An 18843-nucleotide genomic window follows, 5' to 3' on the forward strand; every position below is an offset into this window, starting at 1 on the left:
AGAAAGAAAAAGAAAGAAAGAAAGGGAAAGGAAAGGAAAGGAAAGGAAAGGGAAGGGAAGGGAAGGGAAGGGAAGGGAAAAGAAAGAAAGAGAAAAGAAAGAAAGAGGAAAGGGAAAGGGAAAGGAAAGGAAGTTAGTTTTAAACCACTAAGTTTCCACCTTTTGTTGGAATGATGCTGCTATGAACACTTACATGCAGGGAGGGCTTTGCGTGGATGTATATTTAGTATAATTGCTAAATCACTTGGTAATTCTCTATATTTAATATTCCTTTTTTTAAAGATTTATTTATTTATTTATTTATTTTATGTATGTGAGTACCCTGTAGCTATACAGATGGTTGAGAGCCTTCATGTGGTTGTTGCGAATTGAATTTAGAACCTCTGCTCGCTCCAGTCAACACCACTCACTCAGGTCAGCCCCTCCCTCTCAGGCCCAAAGATTTATTTATTATTCTAAGTACACTGTAGCTGTCTTCAAACGCACCAGAAGTGGGCGTCTGATCTCATTACGGATGGTAGTTGTGAGCCACCATGTGGTTGCTAGGATTTGAACTCGGGACCTTCAGAAGAACAGTCATCTTGACAGCCCATAATATTTCTCTCATTGAACTTTCGTTGTAAGATACGAATGTGATGGCTCACATCTTTTTTTTTTTTTTTCTTTGTTCTTTTTTTTTCTTTCTTTCTTTTTTTTTTTTTTTTTGTTCTGTTGATGGCTCACATCTTAACATTAGAAACTGGAAAATAAACCAGACATGCCAACATTATGCTTTCTTTTTAATTAGATTAGTACTTTGCAACAGCTAAAATCTGTTTCACTGGGTAAACTCTGGGAGGTAAAGAGGGGCTAACAAGCAAGGATGGGGAGAGAGTTGTTGGGTTCTAAGATAATGTGTGTTGTTTACTCTTTTGGAACAGGGTTTCTTTCTGTAATTCTGGCTGTCATGGAATTCGGTATGTAGACCAGGCTGGCTATGAGCTCAGATTGAACCACCTCTGCCTCTGGCCTCCTCTTCCTCAGCCTGAGTGTTGGGATTAAAGGTGTGTGCCAGCGTGCCCGGCGAGATAGTGTTAGGGAGTCAAAACTGAAGATTGGTTCTTAGGTAGAGGAGTAGGCAGACAAGAAAAACAGATTAGGGTGCTCAGTCCCTGATTGAGCTGACTTTGTTGGCTATAAATAAAGATTTAACTATATACTCCCTAGATGTTTAGTCAGCTATTTCAAAACTAAATTGACTGAGTGCTTTCATTTTCTTTCCTCAGTTTTCTCTCTGCCACCAGCTTTACTATTTCTCTTTGTTTGGGTTTTTGAATTCATTTATCCAGTCACTGTTGATAAGCCTGGGTTTTTCTTTGTGATGTATAATTCTGCATTCTTCAATATGTTTACATCTGCTTGGGGTTCTTCAGTGGTAGCAAACTCTCAAGCTTTAAAAGGTAGAGCCATTTCAGTTCTGACATCCAGTCTGTTCGTTAGCCACGCGTTATTCCTCTTCCAAGGGAAAACAAAAAACAAAGAAAGCTCTTCTAGATCAAATAAGCCTCTACGGCTGGATCTTCTGAGAAACCATTTGACTACTTCCCCTTTACAGACAAGTCAGCTCCTCCACAAGCTACTTCTGCTCTCTTCCTTTTTCTTTTTGAGACAGGGTTTCTCTGTGTAGCCCTGGCTGTCCTGGAATTTTTGCTATAGACCAGGCTGGCCTCAAACTCAGAGATCCCTTGCCTCTGCCTCCCATGTGCTGGGATTAAAGGCGTGCTTCACCACTGCCCAGCAACTTCCTGCTCTCTTAAGGGGACACTAATGCCCAGTTTGTTCCGAGAACCCAGGTATACATAAACATGTATGCTTATGCAGGTAGAGGCCACAGTTTGGTGTTGCATGTCTTCCTCACATTAGGTTGTTTTTTTTTTTGGTCGGGGGGGCTTTTTTTTTTGGATTTTGTTTTGTTGTTGTTTTGTTTTTTTGAGACAGGGTCTCTCAGTGAACTAGAAGCTCACTGAACTCAAGTCCTCGTGATTGTATGGCAAGCACTTTACTGACTTGAGCCATCTCCACAGCTGCTTTTGAATTGATGGGCCATTTTGTTTTGTTTGGGGGGCGGGGCAGGGAGGTGAAGGGTTCTATATAACAGACAGGATCTCTCTATTATATAGCCCTGCCTGTCCTGGAAATCCTATAGAGACAGGCCTCAAACACACAGAGATCTGCCTACCTTGTCTCCTCAGTACTGAGAAAAAGACATATGCCACTAAAAGACATATGCCACTAAACCCAGTTGAAAGCTGGTCTTATATTTCTGAAAAAAGCATTTATTTATGTACTATAGATGTGTTAGGTTATTGATATTATCCCATAGTTCTTGAGTGGTTTCTTCTGAATTTTTTCTTTTCTGTGTTTCAGTTTGGGTAATGTTTTTTGTTTTGTTTTGTTTTTTTTAAAGAGGCCTTTAACGTTTTTTAACAAGTCATCTGGGAAATGTAATCATGCCTTCAGCCTTCAGTCTGGTTCTAATGATTTCTCTTGGCAGTAGAATCTTGGTTGGGTTGGGTTTTTTGTTGTGTGGGGGGTGGGGGCGAGGAGAGAAAGTGGGAGAGGGAGAGTGTGTTTCTTACGATTTTGGTTGTTGTTAGACATGATATGTGAGACCAAAAAGTCTTCTATTAGTCTTCTATTATGCCTTTAAATATGAGATCAAGTCACTCTCATAGGAATGGAACTGGGTTTGGACTTTGCTGTTTTCAGTTTGTTTTTGTTGTTGTTGTTTTCCATTCAGCTCGAGGTTTTGTTTTGTTTCTCTCTCTCTCTCTCTCTCTCTCTCGTCTAGTGTCTTCTCTCTCTCTAGTGTCTAGTGTCTTCTCTCTCTCTAGTGTCTAGTGTCTTGTGCTTTAAGTGAGCAGTTACACACTGGAGGGTTTTCCTAGTAGTCAAGCTCTCTTTGAACCCTTCCTGAGCTAGATTTTAGAGAGTTGAAAGTCGATGAAGGCATTAACTTCTGAGCGTATTAAGAAGACAGCATCTGCTGCTTCAGTGAACATTTGCCATGAAGCCTCTTGGTGTTGATAATGGGTCAGATAGGATCAAAGTAGAACCAGCCAAATTGTTTCAAAACAGCTGACCTGCTGTCAGGTCTTAAGCATCACTGGGCATGTCTAATCAGCCTGCTGTTTCCAGTCAGGTGAGAACGATGCTTCAGGCAGCCCTGACAACAAGGAAAAGGTCTGGGACAACTGGAGGCTGCTGACAATGGCAGGGATCTTTGACTGCTGGGAACCGCCAGGGCGAGAATGCCTGTATTCCTACAGCATCATCACTGTGGATTCCTGCAGAGGTTTGAGTGACATCCACAACAGGCAAGTCACTGTTTTTTCCTGGGGAGAGTTTGCTCTGATTTTAGAGAGTAGGAAATTGACTTACGTAGATTATAACCAGTTTCCCCAAAGCATGATGTACTTTCCCCCAAAGGTTACCAACATGCTTGCAAAATTATACAGTGAAATCTTTAAGAAATAATTTTAATTTCTGAGATTTTAAAAATATTTTTAGGGAGTGGTGGTGTAGTTCATGGTGGACTATGTCCTTAGCATGACCATGGACTTACTAGGCCAGTGATGTATCACTGAGATTTACCCCTGACTCATTGGCTCAGTGGATAAGAGCTCTTGCGGCTCTTGCAGAGGACCAGGTTTGATTTCCAGGCAGCTCACAACTGTCTATGCTTGTATTTACTGGCAATCCACTTTCTTTGGCCTCTACAGACACCTGCAGCCATGTGGACATTCCCACATGCAGACACACACATGTACACATAACTACAAATAAGAAAAATAAATCCTGGGCTGGTGAGATGGCTCAGTGGGTAAGAGCACCCGACTGCTCTTCCGAAGGTCTGGAGTTCAAATCCCAGCAACCACATGGTGGCTCACAACCATCCGTAACAAGATCTGACTCCCTCTTCTGGAGTGTCTGAGGACAACTACAGTACTTACATGTAATAAATAAATAAATAAATCTTTAAAAAGAAAAAAAAAGAAAAAGAAATCCTTTGGGAGGCAGAGGCAGGTGGATTTCTGAGTTCGAGGCCAGCCTGGTCTACAAAGTGAGTTCCAAGACAGCCAAGGCTACACAGAGAAACCCTGTCTTGAAAAACAAAAAACAAAAAACAAAAAGAAAGAAAAATAAATCTTAAAAGATAAAGTACATTGACTTCATGAAATTAAAGCTTTTACCCTTTACTATAAATGTTTATATATTTGTCTCCTAAAAATCAGCTGTACAACCAGTAAAATGTGAGTCTGGGCTATAAAACTGGAAACTAGTTTGCTTCCTATTACCACGACCAAATGAAACTCCAGGCGGAGAGGGTCTATTTAATATTCATCTTAATCTTTGTCCATCATGATGGTAAGTCAGGGCAGGAACTCAAGCAGAGGCCATGGAGACATGCTGCATACTAGTGTACTCAGATACTTTTTCCCCCTGTCGGCCAGTAATCATGAAAATGCCCACAGCTATGCCTACAGTCCACTCTGATACAGTTTTCTCAGTTTTCCTTTTATCTTCCCCAATGGCTTTAGCTTGTGTCAACTTGACAAAAAACTAACAATTTCAGGGGAAGGTTGAGAAGACAACACTGTCTGCCAGTTGTGGTGGTACAGGCCTACAATATAACCTAGCATTGGGAGGCAAAGGCAGGAAACTTCGCACAAGTTTAAAACCAGCTACTACTGCATAGCAAGATGCTGTCTGTAGTGAAACATTAAAGAATAATAGTATCTGGTGCTGGGGAAAAATTGAACATTTTATCAAATTGAATAGTCACCTTCATTTATCTTTTGTGTGACTGCTAGAATCCCTTGAGTGCTATATTCAACTGCATTTGTGGCTTTTTCAAAGCAAAAAGCTTTGGGACATGTAGGTGTATTTGAAACCACCAAACCAATCAATACTAGCAGTAAAAGGAGCTGATTTTGTGGTATTGAAGCTTGTTACATTAAATAAATAAATTGTGCTTTCTCTTTGAGAAAACTTAAGCATTTTGTGATGTTGCTCAGATACGGATCTTTATTTTTACAGCATTGTTACCAGTGGTGTTTATTTTGTATCTGTTGTCTTGGAAATAATCATGTTCTCATTTTTATTTCAAAATGCTTAACATTTCTAGTTTTTCAATATTTAAAATAGTTTCATTTGTGTACATAATCTGACATGTTTGAGCCAGGAAACCTAGGCATCTTTATTTATGTGTGTGTGTGTGTGTGTGTGTGTGTGTGTGTGTATATATATATATATATATATATATATATATATATATATATATATTTAAGCATATTTAATTTTTTTTTATTTTTATGTGTATCTTTCTTTTGCTTTCATGTATGTCTGTTTGAGGAACAGTTCCCCCTGGAACTGGAATTACAGACAGTTATGTGCTTCCATGTGAGTACTGGGAATTGAACCCAGGTCTTTTGGAAGAATGGCCAGTACTCATAACTACTGACCCATCTCTCATGTCCCTGAGTATTTTCAAATTATATAAAAATTAACAAATGCAAGACTATATACCTTGGATATGTGTCAACCAAGATATCTATGAGTATCTGAGGTGGGCTGTGTGCTTTTTTTGTATATTCCTGCAAGCTCAGTTGCACTGTGGTCAGTTTTCTGTGTTTACTCTGTTTTCCTTAGTTTTGTTTTTTTAATTTTAATATGTATATGAGGTTATTTTAAGTCTCAAACACATTTTTATTAATCATTTAGAAATCATTACAATCAACAAATTTTTGTCAATAAGAAATTGTGTCTGGGCAGTGGTGGTGTGCACACCTTTAATCCCAGCACTTGGGAGGCAGAGGCAGGCAGATTTCTGAGTTTGAGGCCAGCCTGGTCTACAGACTGAATTCCAGGACATCCAGGGCTACACAGAGAAAGTACCAAAAAAAGAAAAAGAAAAGGAAAAAAAAAGAAAGAAATTTGTATATTTCTATAGCATAAAACTGAACTTCAAAGCTTAACACACTCTTAGAAAGCATTTTTTGTGTCTTGCTGAATATGGTAATATTTTTCCTGCTAAGGGTTATCAAGACACTTAGAAGTTGGTAAGAAATCAGGTGAGGGCTGGAGGGATGGCTCAGCAGTTAAGAGCACCAACTGCTCTTCCTAAGGTCCTGAGTTCAGTTCCCAGCAACCACATGGTGGCTGACAACCATCCGTAACGAGATCTGGCGCCCTCTTCTGGAGTGTCTGAAGACAGCTACAGTGTACTTACATATAATAAATAAATAAATCTTTAAAAAAAGAAGAAAAAAAAGAAAAGAAATCAGGTGAATATGGTGGATAAGGCAAAACTTCTCAGCCTATTTGTTTAGGGCCTGGTTAAAAAGCACTGGTTGTGGGCCATTGTGATGAAGAAGGCATTGCCAGAAGAATTGGGCCTTTCTGTTTGCCAGTGCTGCCTTTTGGCATTGTAGTTTTTGGTGCATCTCAGCTTTGCTGAGCACACTTGTTAGATGCAACTGTTTTTCTGAGATTCAGAAAACCAGAGTAGAGGCAGTGACAAACACCAGACAGTAACCAGGACCGTTTTGTCAATGCAAGTTTAGCTTTGAAAAGTGCTTTGGAGCCGGGCGTGGTGGCACACGCCTTTAATCCCAGCACTCAGGAGGCAGAGGCAGGCGGATTTCTGAGTTCAAGGTCAGCCTGGTCTACAAAGTGAGTTCCAGGACAGCCAAGGCTACACAGAGAAACCCTGTCTCGAAAAAACCAAAACAAACAAACCAAAAAAAAACAAAAAAACAAAAACAAAAAAACAAAAAAAAAAACATCGCAAAAAAAAGAAAAAGAAAGAAAGAAAAGTGCTTTGGGGCTTCTCATTTCAGCCACTGAGCTGCTCATAGCTGGTTGTCATATATAACCTACTTTTTGTTTCATGTCACAATCCAGTTAGGAAATGGTTGGTTATTGCTTTGGTTGGTTATTGCTTCATATAATAAGATGCAGTGACCATTCAAAGGGATTTTTTCCAATTTTTTAAATATTTATTTATGATGTATATAATGTTCTGCCTAGAAGAGTGCGCCAGATTTCATTATAGATGGTTATGAGCTACCATGTGATTGCTGGGAATTGAACTCAGGACCTCTGGAAGAGCAGTCAGTGCTCTTACCCTCTGAGCACATTTTTAGTTATCTGACAGGACCTTCACTTACCAAGCTTTTTCGTTTTTACAATGTTTCAGATGCCCAGCGATACTTGAATAGTTCATGTTGAGCTCCTGGCAACTTCCTGTGAAGTTGTAAGGGGGTCAGCTTTGGTGATTAGTCATTGTTGACTTCTGATGGCTGACGTTATGCTCATCTTCAAAGTCCTCATTTTCTTTTTAGAACCTCTTGACCCATCTCTGCCTTCCTGAAACACCTATTTAATATTGCCATTTGTCAGCAGTGCTTTATTACTTTATTAAAATATATTTATTATTTATTGGACTAGAGCCTTATCAATGGTGGCAACATCACCAAATAGAGTGTAGGGCCAACTTCCAAGCAAATGTGTGATCAGTCTTTCCTTCTAAATTAGCATAGGTGCACACTGAGTGAGCCATGTAAGTCTAATACATTCCGTGCTCTAATTTGGCCAAAGTGGTTTAGGATAATCATCTAGGCAGTGAAGCTAGATGCTTCCATTGTGGGTCATTTTTATTGTTGCCACAAGAAACATCTCAAAGAGACATTCTTGACATTGACATCTGTGTTGTCTCCAGAAGAAAGAACTTCATTCAAAGCCTCGGGTGCATTTCTGTAGACATTATACTTCAGTTGTGACATTGACTGTTAATAGCAAAGTTAACCACCAAGTAGGTCTGATAACATTGGTCTCTACTTGGCCCACAACAAAAGTACAAGTGCCACCAGTTTTATAGATACCAATGAGAGGCAAGTGGAAAGGCTTGACATTTGGACAAGTTGGTGATAGGATACAATCAAAGCCACCAGCAGTGTGGTGCCACTGTGCTGCCATCTTCATGAGTGACCCAAGGGATATGAGCACTTGGCCTCAGCATATTTTCACCATTCCAAACAGAAATTACCACAAATGCTACCATATCAGGTACACTGCCAGTTTCCTTAAAAAGTGTTTCTATATTTTATGAATATTGGTGTTTTGGGTTCATGCATGTCTATGTACCGTGTGCGTGCCTGTTGCCCATGAATGCCAGCAGAAAGCATTGGATTCCCTGGAATTGGATTTAAGGACAGTTGAATGCCACAATTTGGGTGCTAGGGATTGAACCCAAGTCCTCTGAAAGAGCAGCCAGTGCTCTCTGTTGAGCATCTCTCCAGACTGTCAGAGCCAATTTCCTTAACATGGATGAATACTTCCGTAGCTGTTTCTTCATATCTCTTCTGGTTATAGGGCAGCTCAGTGAGATCCATTTTGTTAATACTTAGAATTAACTGGTTTTTATTTCATGTTTAAGCCAAAAGGCATGCTCAGGGTTCTGCCATCTGCATTTTTAGAGATGGCATCTTCAAATTGAGCAAAACCCACAGCAGCCCAGCTGTGGTTAGGATGGCTGACAGCATCAGGACAGCATGGTCAGCCCCAGATATACCTGTAAAGATTCTGTGTCCTGGGGCATTGATAATAGACACAGGATAATTAACTGATCTCAAAGTCACAGGGAGATACAGTAAAGATGCTGCTTCTGGTTTTCAGTTTGGCCAAACTTAATATAGAAGGACTCTTTCCCATCTCAGCAACTGCCTTCTCGTGTTTTCCAATGATCCTTTTGTCTTTCTCACTACATTTATAGATCAAATGACCAGTAGGGGTGACCTTGCCTCAATACCTGTTCAGTAACAATGATAATAATAATTTCCTTGCTGATTTTGTCTTCAGTTCAGTGCTGGTTTTCATAACACAGTTTAAGATAGTGAAACAAAGGTTTGGTGGCAGGAACACTTAAAAGGTCACATTTTACTCTGAAAGAAGTGGGCAGAGAAAGTATATATGAGTGTTTGCCTGCATGTGTGTCTGTGTGCTATGTGCATGCCATTTGCTTGCTGAAGTCAAAGGAAGTTGTCAAATCCTCTTGGACTGGAGTTACAGAGCCAATATATGGGTATTTGGAATCAGACCTGGGTCCTCAGCAAGGTCAATAAACAATGAACTACTTTACAGTTCCCAAACCTGTGTTTCTTTCTTTTAATGGGGGTGGGATGGAGCGGAGGTTGACATAAAGTCTCTTTTATAGTCCTGGCTGTCTTATAGCTTACCGTGAATACCAGACTGGCCTCAAACTCATAGAGATCCAACTGCCTCTGCCTTCCTCTGCATGGTTCATCACCACGCCTCTTTCCACCCAGTATTTCTTGCAGATAAGATTTTGCATAAACAAATGTAAATCTGCTGATACATCAGACACCCTGGGAACTGATTTGCAGCTGTAACACAAGCACCAAGCTGAGCCTGACAGCCCCAGCTTTTACTCCTGCTATTAGGAAGGTGAAGCAGGAGGGCCCTGCGTCCTCGGCTACCTTAGGCAATTTAACAAAACTTTGCCTTAAGAAGAAGGATGAGCTAGGTGCTATGGCACGTACCTTTGATTCCAGCCCTCTAGTGGCAGAGGAAGGCAGATCTCTTGAGTTTAAGGACAGACAGGTCTACAGAGCAAGGTCTGGGATGGCCAGGGCTACCCAAAAATTTTTTTAAAAAGAAAGAAAAATGAAAAGAGGACCTGGGATGTCGCCCAGTAGGAAAATATTTGTTTAGCATGCATAAAGCCCTAGGTTTCATACCTAGTACTACAAAAATAAATTTAAAAATAAGCTAGTTGTGGTGACACATATCAATAATATATGCTGAAGAGGCAACGACAGGAGGCATACATACACCCACAAATAAATCAGTGAGGGCTGGAGAAATGACTCAGTGGTTAAGAGAACCTATTGCTCTTCCAGAGGGCTTAGGGTCAATCTCCAGCACCTGCATGGTGGCTCACAACTCTGTATGTAACGAGTCCCTAGGGAATCCAACATTGGGTGAGCCTCCTAAGGTACACAGGATGTGCAAAGATACACATGCAGGAAAACACACACATGAAATTCTAAAAATGTATACGTATATAATGGAGTCACTGGCAGAGGAATGATTGCCTCAGTTACTGATACTCTGAGCACGCAAGGATGCAGTACTGCAGCGTTCCTGCTCTAGCCTTGTCCTAAGCTCTGTGTGTGGACTCTCATGTGGGAGATTAGTTCTACTTTTTGCCAAATCTTAAACTAAATTTGTATATTTCATCTCATCTAAAATGCCATTGACTTAAAAATGGACTATAATTGTATACTGTTTAAGAAAGGTTTAATGTCTGATGTTCCTAACTAAGCTATAATTCAGCACAAGACGTATGAATGCATCCAGAGTTCAGAGCTTTTAAGGGTCTTTTGTTCTCTCTCAGTCACTCTTGTTTTTTGAGCAGAGTCTTACTCTGTAACCAAACTTGGCTAGGAACTCACTGTGATAGTCCAGGCTGGCCTAAAACTCATGATAATCCTCCTGCCTCGTTCTCTTGTGTGCAGGGATTACATATATGTGCTACCTTGACTTTTTTTTTTTTTTTTAAGAGAAATGTCTCACTTGGTGTGATAACATGGAGCCTGTAATCCCAACACTCAGGGAGTGAAAGGAGAGCCGAGAGAATCAGGTGTTTGAGGCCAGATTAGGCTACAGCAAGAATTTGTTTAAAATCAAAACAAAAGATTGTGTCTTGCTTTGTTGCCTCAGCTAGCTTGAACTCCTGGGATCAAATAATCCACCCACCTCAGCATCCTGTGTAGCTGTGACTACAGGCTCACGACAGTGCCTGGCCAGCCTTCACAATTGATGTCTGGAGGTAGTTCACAGACTTTTCCAGGGTCTGATTTCTTTCTTAATTCTAGTCAGGGCACCCAGGAAAATTCACCAACTTTCTAGGAAGTGCACTAGCATACACTAGGTTTAGTCTTAGTTCCCTTTACTGCCATGAAATTTCAGAAGTTAATGAATGTTGACTCCAGTGCACGATCAGGTGGTATCAGTAACTTGGGGCCACATCCATGTGTGAAAGTGGGGACCAAGAGCCCCTGTGATGCCTGAATTATCAGCTGACTCAGTTTCTTTCCTTTCTCTACCCTCGTCTACTTCTCCGTCTGACCCCTGGCCAGGATGCCTGCCATACTAGATGGAGAAGAAGCAGTCTCCAGATGGCTTGACTTTGGTGAGGTCGCCACTCAGGAAGCCCTGAAGCTAATCCACCCCATAGATAATATCACCTTCCACCCGGTGTCTCCAGTGGTGAACAATTCCCGAAACAACACTCCTGAGTGTCTGGCTCCTGCTGACTTGCTGGTTAAGAAGGTAGGGACTGTGACTTGTCTGTTCTGAGACCACTGTTGTTTAGAATATGCCCTTGCATCATCAGAACCTTAATGTTTATTTCATGTCATTGGAATTTTAGACAGGGTCTCATTATGTCTCCCTGGCTGGCCTGGAATTTTGCTGTGTAAATCAGGCTGGCCTCGGACTCACTCCATCTGTCACAGCCTCCTTATTGCTGGCATTAAAGACACAAACCACCATGCCTGCCTTTTTTTTTTTTTCTAAGATTTTTTTTAAGATTTATTTTATTTTATTTATGTGTTTGTGTGTGGGTTTGTGCACATGAGTGCAATGGCTGCAAAGTCCAGAAAAGGTCATCTCACCTCCTGGAGCTGGAGTTGCAGGCAGTTGTGAGCTGTCCAATATGAGTGCCTGGAAATAAACCCTGGTCTTCTGCAGAAACAGCAAGCTCATAACTGCTGAGCCAACTCTCTAACACCCACAGTCAGATTTTTGTTTTGTTTGAGACAAGATCTCGCTGTGTAGCCTTGGCTGGACATGCCAGGTGGCCTCAGAGATCTGTCTGCCTCTGACACCTAAGTGCTGGGATTAAAGGCGTGCATCACCACATCTGGCCAGCATTTTAATTCATTTTAAACTACCAAGAGCTCTCATACTCTGGAAGGTAAGCATAACAGATTCAGAACAGATTCAGATTCTACTCTAACTTAACCCCTAACCGAAAACTCTTTCAAAGTCATTGCTGGGGCTACAGTGCCACTCAGTAATGGGGTGCTTACGTGTCTACCATGTTAAGAGGCCCTGGGTTAAGAGAATAAAAAAGAGTTGCACACAGTTAAATGCTGGAACCTGTTCAAATATGTAAAATAAATATTCAAACGAAATTTGGCTTTCTGTGTCCTTAAGAATCTCCTTGATGAGTCTAGGATCCAATATATAGAGTAAATGTGAGAAATTTTTAAATCTGTTTCCAGCTACGATTCTTTTTTTTTTCTTTTGTGTGTTCATATCTCTGTGTGTGCAAGTACATGTGTATATGCACATTCATGTGCACGTTAGAGGTCAGAGGACAACTTCAGATACCATCATCAGAAACACTGAATCCACTAGCCTAGAGCTCACCAATTAGGCTAGACTAACCAGAGAGCCTTGTGTGAATCCTCAGCTCTGGCCTTACACGTGTATGCCACCATGCCCAGCATATTTATGCAGATGCTAGGGGTTGAACCCGGGTCCTCGCACTTGCAAAGAAAGTGCTTTCGGTTCTGAAGGCACATGAGTGTGCAAATGCCTGCAGTGGGAGGGGAACGTCTTCATCAGAGAGCTGGCTCTGCTGACATATAGAAACAGCTCTCATCTCTCTGTGGCATGGAGGGACTCCATGGTACAGGACGCTTAGAATGCTAAGGCAGTACCCGAGGACTGTGAGGACAGCTGGCCTCCCACATTTCCCCTAAAGGTTCTTGTTTTCCACACTACGGTCGCCCTCACTGCTTTGCTTTTGCCTAATTTCGCTGAAATATTTTACAATCCTGACACTGAATTTTTTTTCCTCTAAAACTTTAATTATGGGGACAGCAAGAGGGCTCACCAGGTAAGGAACTTGTGGTCAGCCTGACAGCCTGAGCTCTATATTTGATTCTCTGAATCCATCCTACAAGTTATCCTGTGGTCTCCATATACAAACAGGGTAAATACATAGTAAATGAAAATATAAGGTTTAAATGTAATAATTCACCTTGGACTGGACAACTACTTGTTTTGTTTTGTTTTGTTTTAAGACAGGGTTTTCTCTGTTGTATCTCTGGCTGTCCTAAATCTGAATCTGTAGAGTAGGCTAGCCTTGAACTAGAGATCCACCTGCCTCTGACTCTGAGTGCTGGGATTAAAGGAGTGCGCCACCATGGCCCAGCTATGCTAATCTTTTTCTATCATGGTCTATACTCTTCAATGTCACCTCACAGAGAACTTCTCATTTCAGGACTAGGTGTGGCACACAGGCAGGCAGCAGAGGGAGTAGTAACAGTCAAGATATACTAAGCAGGGAACCATTGAGCCTGACTGGCAGCCTCCCATCCCCAGCCCCTGAGTCACTGAATTTCCCAGTAGGCATTTCATTCTCTGCATTGTCGGAAGACTCTCCGGCTCTACACTGACTCCTGTCCTCTGATCTTGAAGTGCTTCTCCCACCCTGGGCCCTCACAGCCATCTTTTATTTTCATCCTTAGTAACACTATACTAGCATAGACTGGGGCTGGGGGTGGGACATGCTTCTTCCTTCACATTGGTATTCCCTCTGAAGATCAATCCTGGATGCTATGAGAATTTTCTCTCTCCTAGGAACCCAAGGCAAGTGGCAGCAGTCAAAGGATGATGCAGTGGCTGGCTACAAAGTCCCCCAAAAAGGAAGTCCCTGACTCACCCAAAAAGGATGCATCAGGTCTACCCCAGTGGTCCAGCCAGTTTCTCCAGAAGAGCCCATTGCCTGCTAAAAGAGGTGCCACCAGCAGCTTCCTGGATCGATGGCTGAAGCAGGAGAAGGAGGATGAGCCCGTGGCCAAGAAGCCTCACAGCTAGTGACAGACTCCTCCATACCAGGCCTCGGCCGGTACAGTATTACTGTTGCCACCAGTTGACTGGAATTGTAACCTTTTACTTGGGAAGGTGGTGGCCCAATATCAGCTGACCTTTATGGGCCTAGGAGAACAAGGCTACCGTGGGACAGCCTAAGATGGCTGCCTACCAAGGCCAGCCCTGTGGGCCCTGCTACCCCTCCTATTTCTGCTGGGAACCTGCCTCCCTGCTGGGAGCTTTCCTGTTCCCTGGTGTTCCATGAAGGAGGCGCTTCTCTGTCTCTGGGCTCTCCTTTAGAGTTAAGTTCTTAAAATGTATTTTGTCCTAAATAAACTGCGATTGATAAACCTTGGCTGGCAAGAGTTCTGGCTCTTGCCCAGTTTTTCCTGTTATTTGTTTTAAAGTATGAGTTTTACCATAAAAAGGTGGGCCTCTGGGGCCTTCAGTTTAGTGGCAGCAGCCACTCACTTTTAATACTTCAGTACAACCTTTCACTTTTAATACTTCAAAATCTTTCTGGGTTTATTAAAACCAACCTAAGTGAAGTGGCTGAGTGATTTGGCGAAGATTTGGAGAATAATTGGGTACAGAGGCCTTCAAGACCCTTAGCACAGAGAGCAAGGATCTAGGTGAGAAGGCCTCTAAAGTTGCGCGGGCACAGGGGCATCGAGGCAGCAGGTGAGCCCTTCGCTTTGTGGAGCCCCTTGTCTTTCCTTGGCACCAAATCACTTCATAATGAGTTGCTTGGGATGTTATTTCCCTTGGCAAGTAAAATAAAGCCCTGAGAGCGTGACCTTTTATCCACGTTTTGTCCTGTTAAAGTATTTGACCAGGTGCCATTCGTTTAATCATGTTAGTCCAATTTTAGTATCATTACTGCGGCCCTGTGTGCCTCCACTCCACCATTTAAGTACGAAGTACAGGCGCTCCCGAGGGCTGTCTCTGCCAAAAGGGCCGGTGGTCTCTGCCAGGCCTCTCGGCAACCCCTTAGTGCAGAGAGATCAGAGCAGCTGGCGGCCACGGCTCCCAGAAGGACCTGTCCTGTATAGATAGGGACGTGAAAACGAGGGCACGGTCTCCTCCTGCAGAGGCAGCTGCAGCTGGGTGGGATCCTGGGATGCGGGCACGCACGCCGGCCGGCCTCCGGCTTATGCAAATTAGGGGTCGGGATTTCCACCAATCCTACACCGATCCTGTGTTGTGTGAGTGTGCCAGCAGCGTCCACCCAAGGCGGGCGGGTCCTTGGGGGCGGAGCCAGGTGCGTGCAGGCCCACCACCCTGGCTTTCCCAGGCTGTCTTCCCTCTCAGGCTTTTCACTTGAGCCAGCTCAGAGCTGTGGGTTGACTCTAGTAGCCATGGTCCTGACACCCTGTGCTTCTGCTGTGGCCTCTGGTTTAGGGAATGATCTCGTTTCAATGAAGTTTTTAAGTTCAGATAACTTACTGCAATATTCACAATTATATTGACCTTTACATCCTGTAATGCATTTCCTTTGTTTTTATTACCACTTCCCTTTCTATTTATGGTAAAATTCCTTAGTAGGGCTTTGATAAGCACGAACGCAATGCGTGGGTAACTATTCATTCAAGGAGCACTTTCATATTAATAACATGCTACCCTGCCCTGGAGGTACCCACTTGTTACCCCAGCTCAAGGGAGGATGGAGGCTGGGGGACTGGGAGTTCAAAACCAGCCTACATAAGACCCTACATTTTTATATCCGAGAATACAGTTTCATTATTGTACATTTTGTAAATTCATTTACATCAGGCATTAATTTAATTTTTTTTTTTTGAGCCTTCAGTTTTACTGAACGTTGCTAATTGCGTATCCATTTTTTACTGATTTCAGAGAACTGTGACTGTTTTTCCCGCCTTCTTGCCAATGTTTGATCCTGCCTATAGAACTCTGGAGCACTGTGTGTGTGTGTGTGTGTGTGTGTGTGTGTAAAATGTGCTCAGCACACATGTGGAGGGAGGTTAGAGGAAAACTGGAGTCAGGTGCTTCCCTCTGCCTTCATGGGTTTCAGGGTGGAGTCCAGCTTGTGAGACTTGTGCAACACACTACCCACTGAGCCATCTCACTAGCTGGGGACATCTTCCGTTTTCCTTCTTTTTTCAAAAAGTAAAAGCCCTTACTGATCCAGTTACAGGTGTGTAAATCAGAGTATATTAGTCAAGAGATTCTACCTATAGAGTGTTCGTTTTCCCACCCCTCCTTCCCATGACTTTTTTCTATTTTAGACCCAAAATCACAGATGAAGGCCATTTTACTTGTTGCCTATCTCTTTAAAAAGATTAGAAGAAATGCCCACGTGTTTAGTGAGCAATTGCTGTAGCCGCCCAGAGCTTCGCACCCATTTCTTTAATTCTCAGATTATTCCATTTTACAAAGAGAATCCAGGCCTGTTTGATCTGGCCTGCAACCTCTGCAAGAGTCAGGGAGCCAGCTACGATATACCCTTCCTCCTTAGTACCACCAAAACCCGGTACTGATCCAATGGGAAGGGGGCAAAGGGTTTGTCCATTTTTTTTTTTAAGTTTTAGATTTATTTTCAAACGAAAAGTAAATATTATTAAAACTATTATTCCTTGTATACAAATAATATAATTCGATGATTCTAAATGACTTATTTTTTAGAGACTACCCAAGATACCCAAGATTTTGAGGCAGAATCAGGAAAGGAACAAGAAAATGTGGTTAAGAGAATCCAGAATCATTTTGGCTTCATTTTATTTTTAAACAAGGTCATGAGTGTGCCCATGGAAACTTTGAGAAAACAAACCTTTACCTTGCAGCAGACTTCGGCAGCCAGAGGACTCGGGGAAGCGAGATCTTTGGGAACTCAAATTATTTGAGGCTCAGAGCATACCTAAGTAAAGGTCCATACTCCATGAAACCTGTTGCCACAACAGCAGTAGAAGAAGCTGACTGATTCCTTTCCACTTAAGACAGAGCAGACAAGGCACATGATTCCATCTGTGCTCCACACCACAGGACATCTGTCCTTCATGTTTAACTAAACCTCAGACTAAGCAGGGCAGACTGGTCTGTCGGTCTAAATGTGCTGTGTGGGACCGTGACTGGCATCATTCTCCTGAGCAGTGGGTATCAGGAGGATCTGGCTGTCTGGGCTGCCTGTTGGCCTCCCAGACTGTGCCCAACACTTAAGCAACAACTAGGGGATGGCAACTCATCCTTAGGGATTCTTTCCTTCACTCTAGCCCTGGGGGAAGCAGACTGTACTGAATGTCTGGGTTGTGTTAGATGCTCGTCTCTGTCCTCTCTGCAGCCCATCTTGATTCAGTGCCTCAGGCAAAACTGCTTGGCACTAAGGCAAGAATAGGCTAAAGCCAGAAGCTTGGTCCCTAGTGCATGACTTAGCACAGGTAGGTTGAGGAGCAATCCATGGGGCTCCTGGCACAGGAGGAATGTTGCATCTTGGGGAATGTGGAGATTTTGCTTATAGCTGGGAGGGTCTGGAGGGCAGGTGCTACGGTGCAAACTTAACTCTCAGACTTGTGCCAGGCCTGAAAATGTTAAAGATAGGCCATTTCAAAATTTGCTGAGTATAGACTATAGGAAGTCCAAATCATTTGCAGAACGATATTATCCGAAAAGATCATTTGATCTGTCTTTTCCTACATGCAGGAAGACAAAGATTCTCTTGGGAGTATCCAGGAAACACCCTTGATCACTGGAGCCTGAGAACTGGGGCTATAACAGACTTGAGTAAACACATTTTAAAAGTAATGCTTACCTCCTATGAACTTCAGCACCACTCTTCCATAGGTCTTCCATAGGTCTCTATAACATCCCTGTGATTGACCCCTGCACCCAGGAATCACAGGCTACTGATAGCCACAGGCTTAGGTCTTTCAGAAATGTGTTATGCAAAAATATAAAATCATTGTGCTTATTTCTTCAGATGTCACTGTTATAAAGATCACTGTGTGTGTGTGTGCGTGCGTATGCGTGTGCATGTGAGTGTGCCATGTGTGTGAATGACTCAAATTATGTTTTATTCTCATTTTGGTTGGTTGGTTTTGTTCTTGTCATGTTTTTGAGCCATGGTCTCACTTTGTAGCCCTATAACACCATGTAGTCAAAGCTGGCTTGGAACACCTCACAGTGATCGGCTTCTCTCTGCCTCAGAGGGCTGGGATGAGGAGTATGCCACCAACAGCTTGTCTCTCAACAGCTCATGCACTGGGCTCCTAGATCCTGCGAATGGCTCACTTGAGGTGACAGGGTTGCTCTCTTCCTCGGGCTTGCACATTCTTCCTCTGCTCAGAGGATGAAGCAAGGGATGGAAATGCTGGAACTTCATTCCCTGAAGAGCAACAACTTGACAGGCATGCATGAAAAGCCTTTGCCAAGGACTTTGCCCTCTTGGGACAAAGTTAGACCCTAGGAACCACAGGAGAGTGCATGAGTGTTCACAACCAAAGTCTCAAACACCCCAAAACAGCAGGTGCCAGCCTGTGGGACTCAGGACCTACCTGCAGAGCGGCATGCCTGTTATGGAGATGACTGAGGACTTCTTGCAGCCAACAGCTCGGTGGGGCATGTGGCAGGCTGTGTGGACAATGCCCTTAGCAGGCACCAGAAAGCTGTTTGGGGGGTCAAATGGTTATAAAATTGGCCCTCAAACTGAAGAACAGGTCAAAAGTGCCAGACAATCCTGACAAGGCTGAAGTCATCAAGAAAAGAAGTGTCTGAGCCAGGCGGTGGTGGCGCACGCCTTTAATCCCAGCACTTGTGAGGCAGAGGCAGGCAGATTTCTGAGTTCGAGGCCAACCTGGTCTACAAAGTGAGTTCCAGGACAGCCAGGGCTATACAGAGAAACCCTGTCTCGAAAAACCAGAAAGAAAGAAAGAAAGAAAGAAA

The 18843-nt window shown here is 42.9% G+C and overlaps 1 protein-coding gene across 1 annotated transcript in view; it reads left to right on the top strand.

The window, feature by feature from the left end:
* Positions 1-14287, top strand: part of Hmces (5-hydroxymethylcytosine binding, ES cell specific) — a 24853-nt gene extending 10566 nt beyond the window's left edge. Inside the window, exons 5-7 of the mRNA XM_021191035.2 lie at positions 3178-3356; positions 11205-11397; positions 13720-14287. Coding sequence (XP_021046694.1) covers positions 3178-3356; positions 11205-11397; positions 13720-13956 — 609 coding nt within the window. The 3' untranslated portion in view covers positions 13957-14287. The remainder of the gene's footprint in view (positions 1-3177; positions 3357-11204; positions 11398-13719) is intronic.
* Positions 14288-18843: the final 4556 nt, after the last annotated feature.

This window comes from Mus pahari, chromosome 2 (genome assembly GCF_900095145.1).
Source record: "Mus pahari chromosome 2, PAHARI_EIJ_v1.1, whole genome shotgun sequence".
Taxonomy (NCBI): domain Eukaryota; kingdom Metazoa; phylum Chordata; class Mammalia; order Rodentia; family Muridae; genus Mus; species Mus pahari.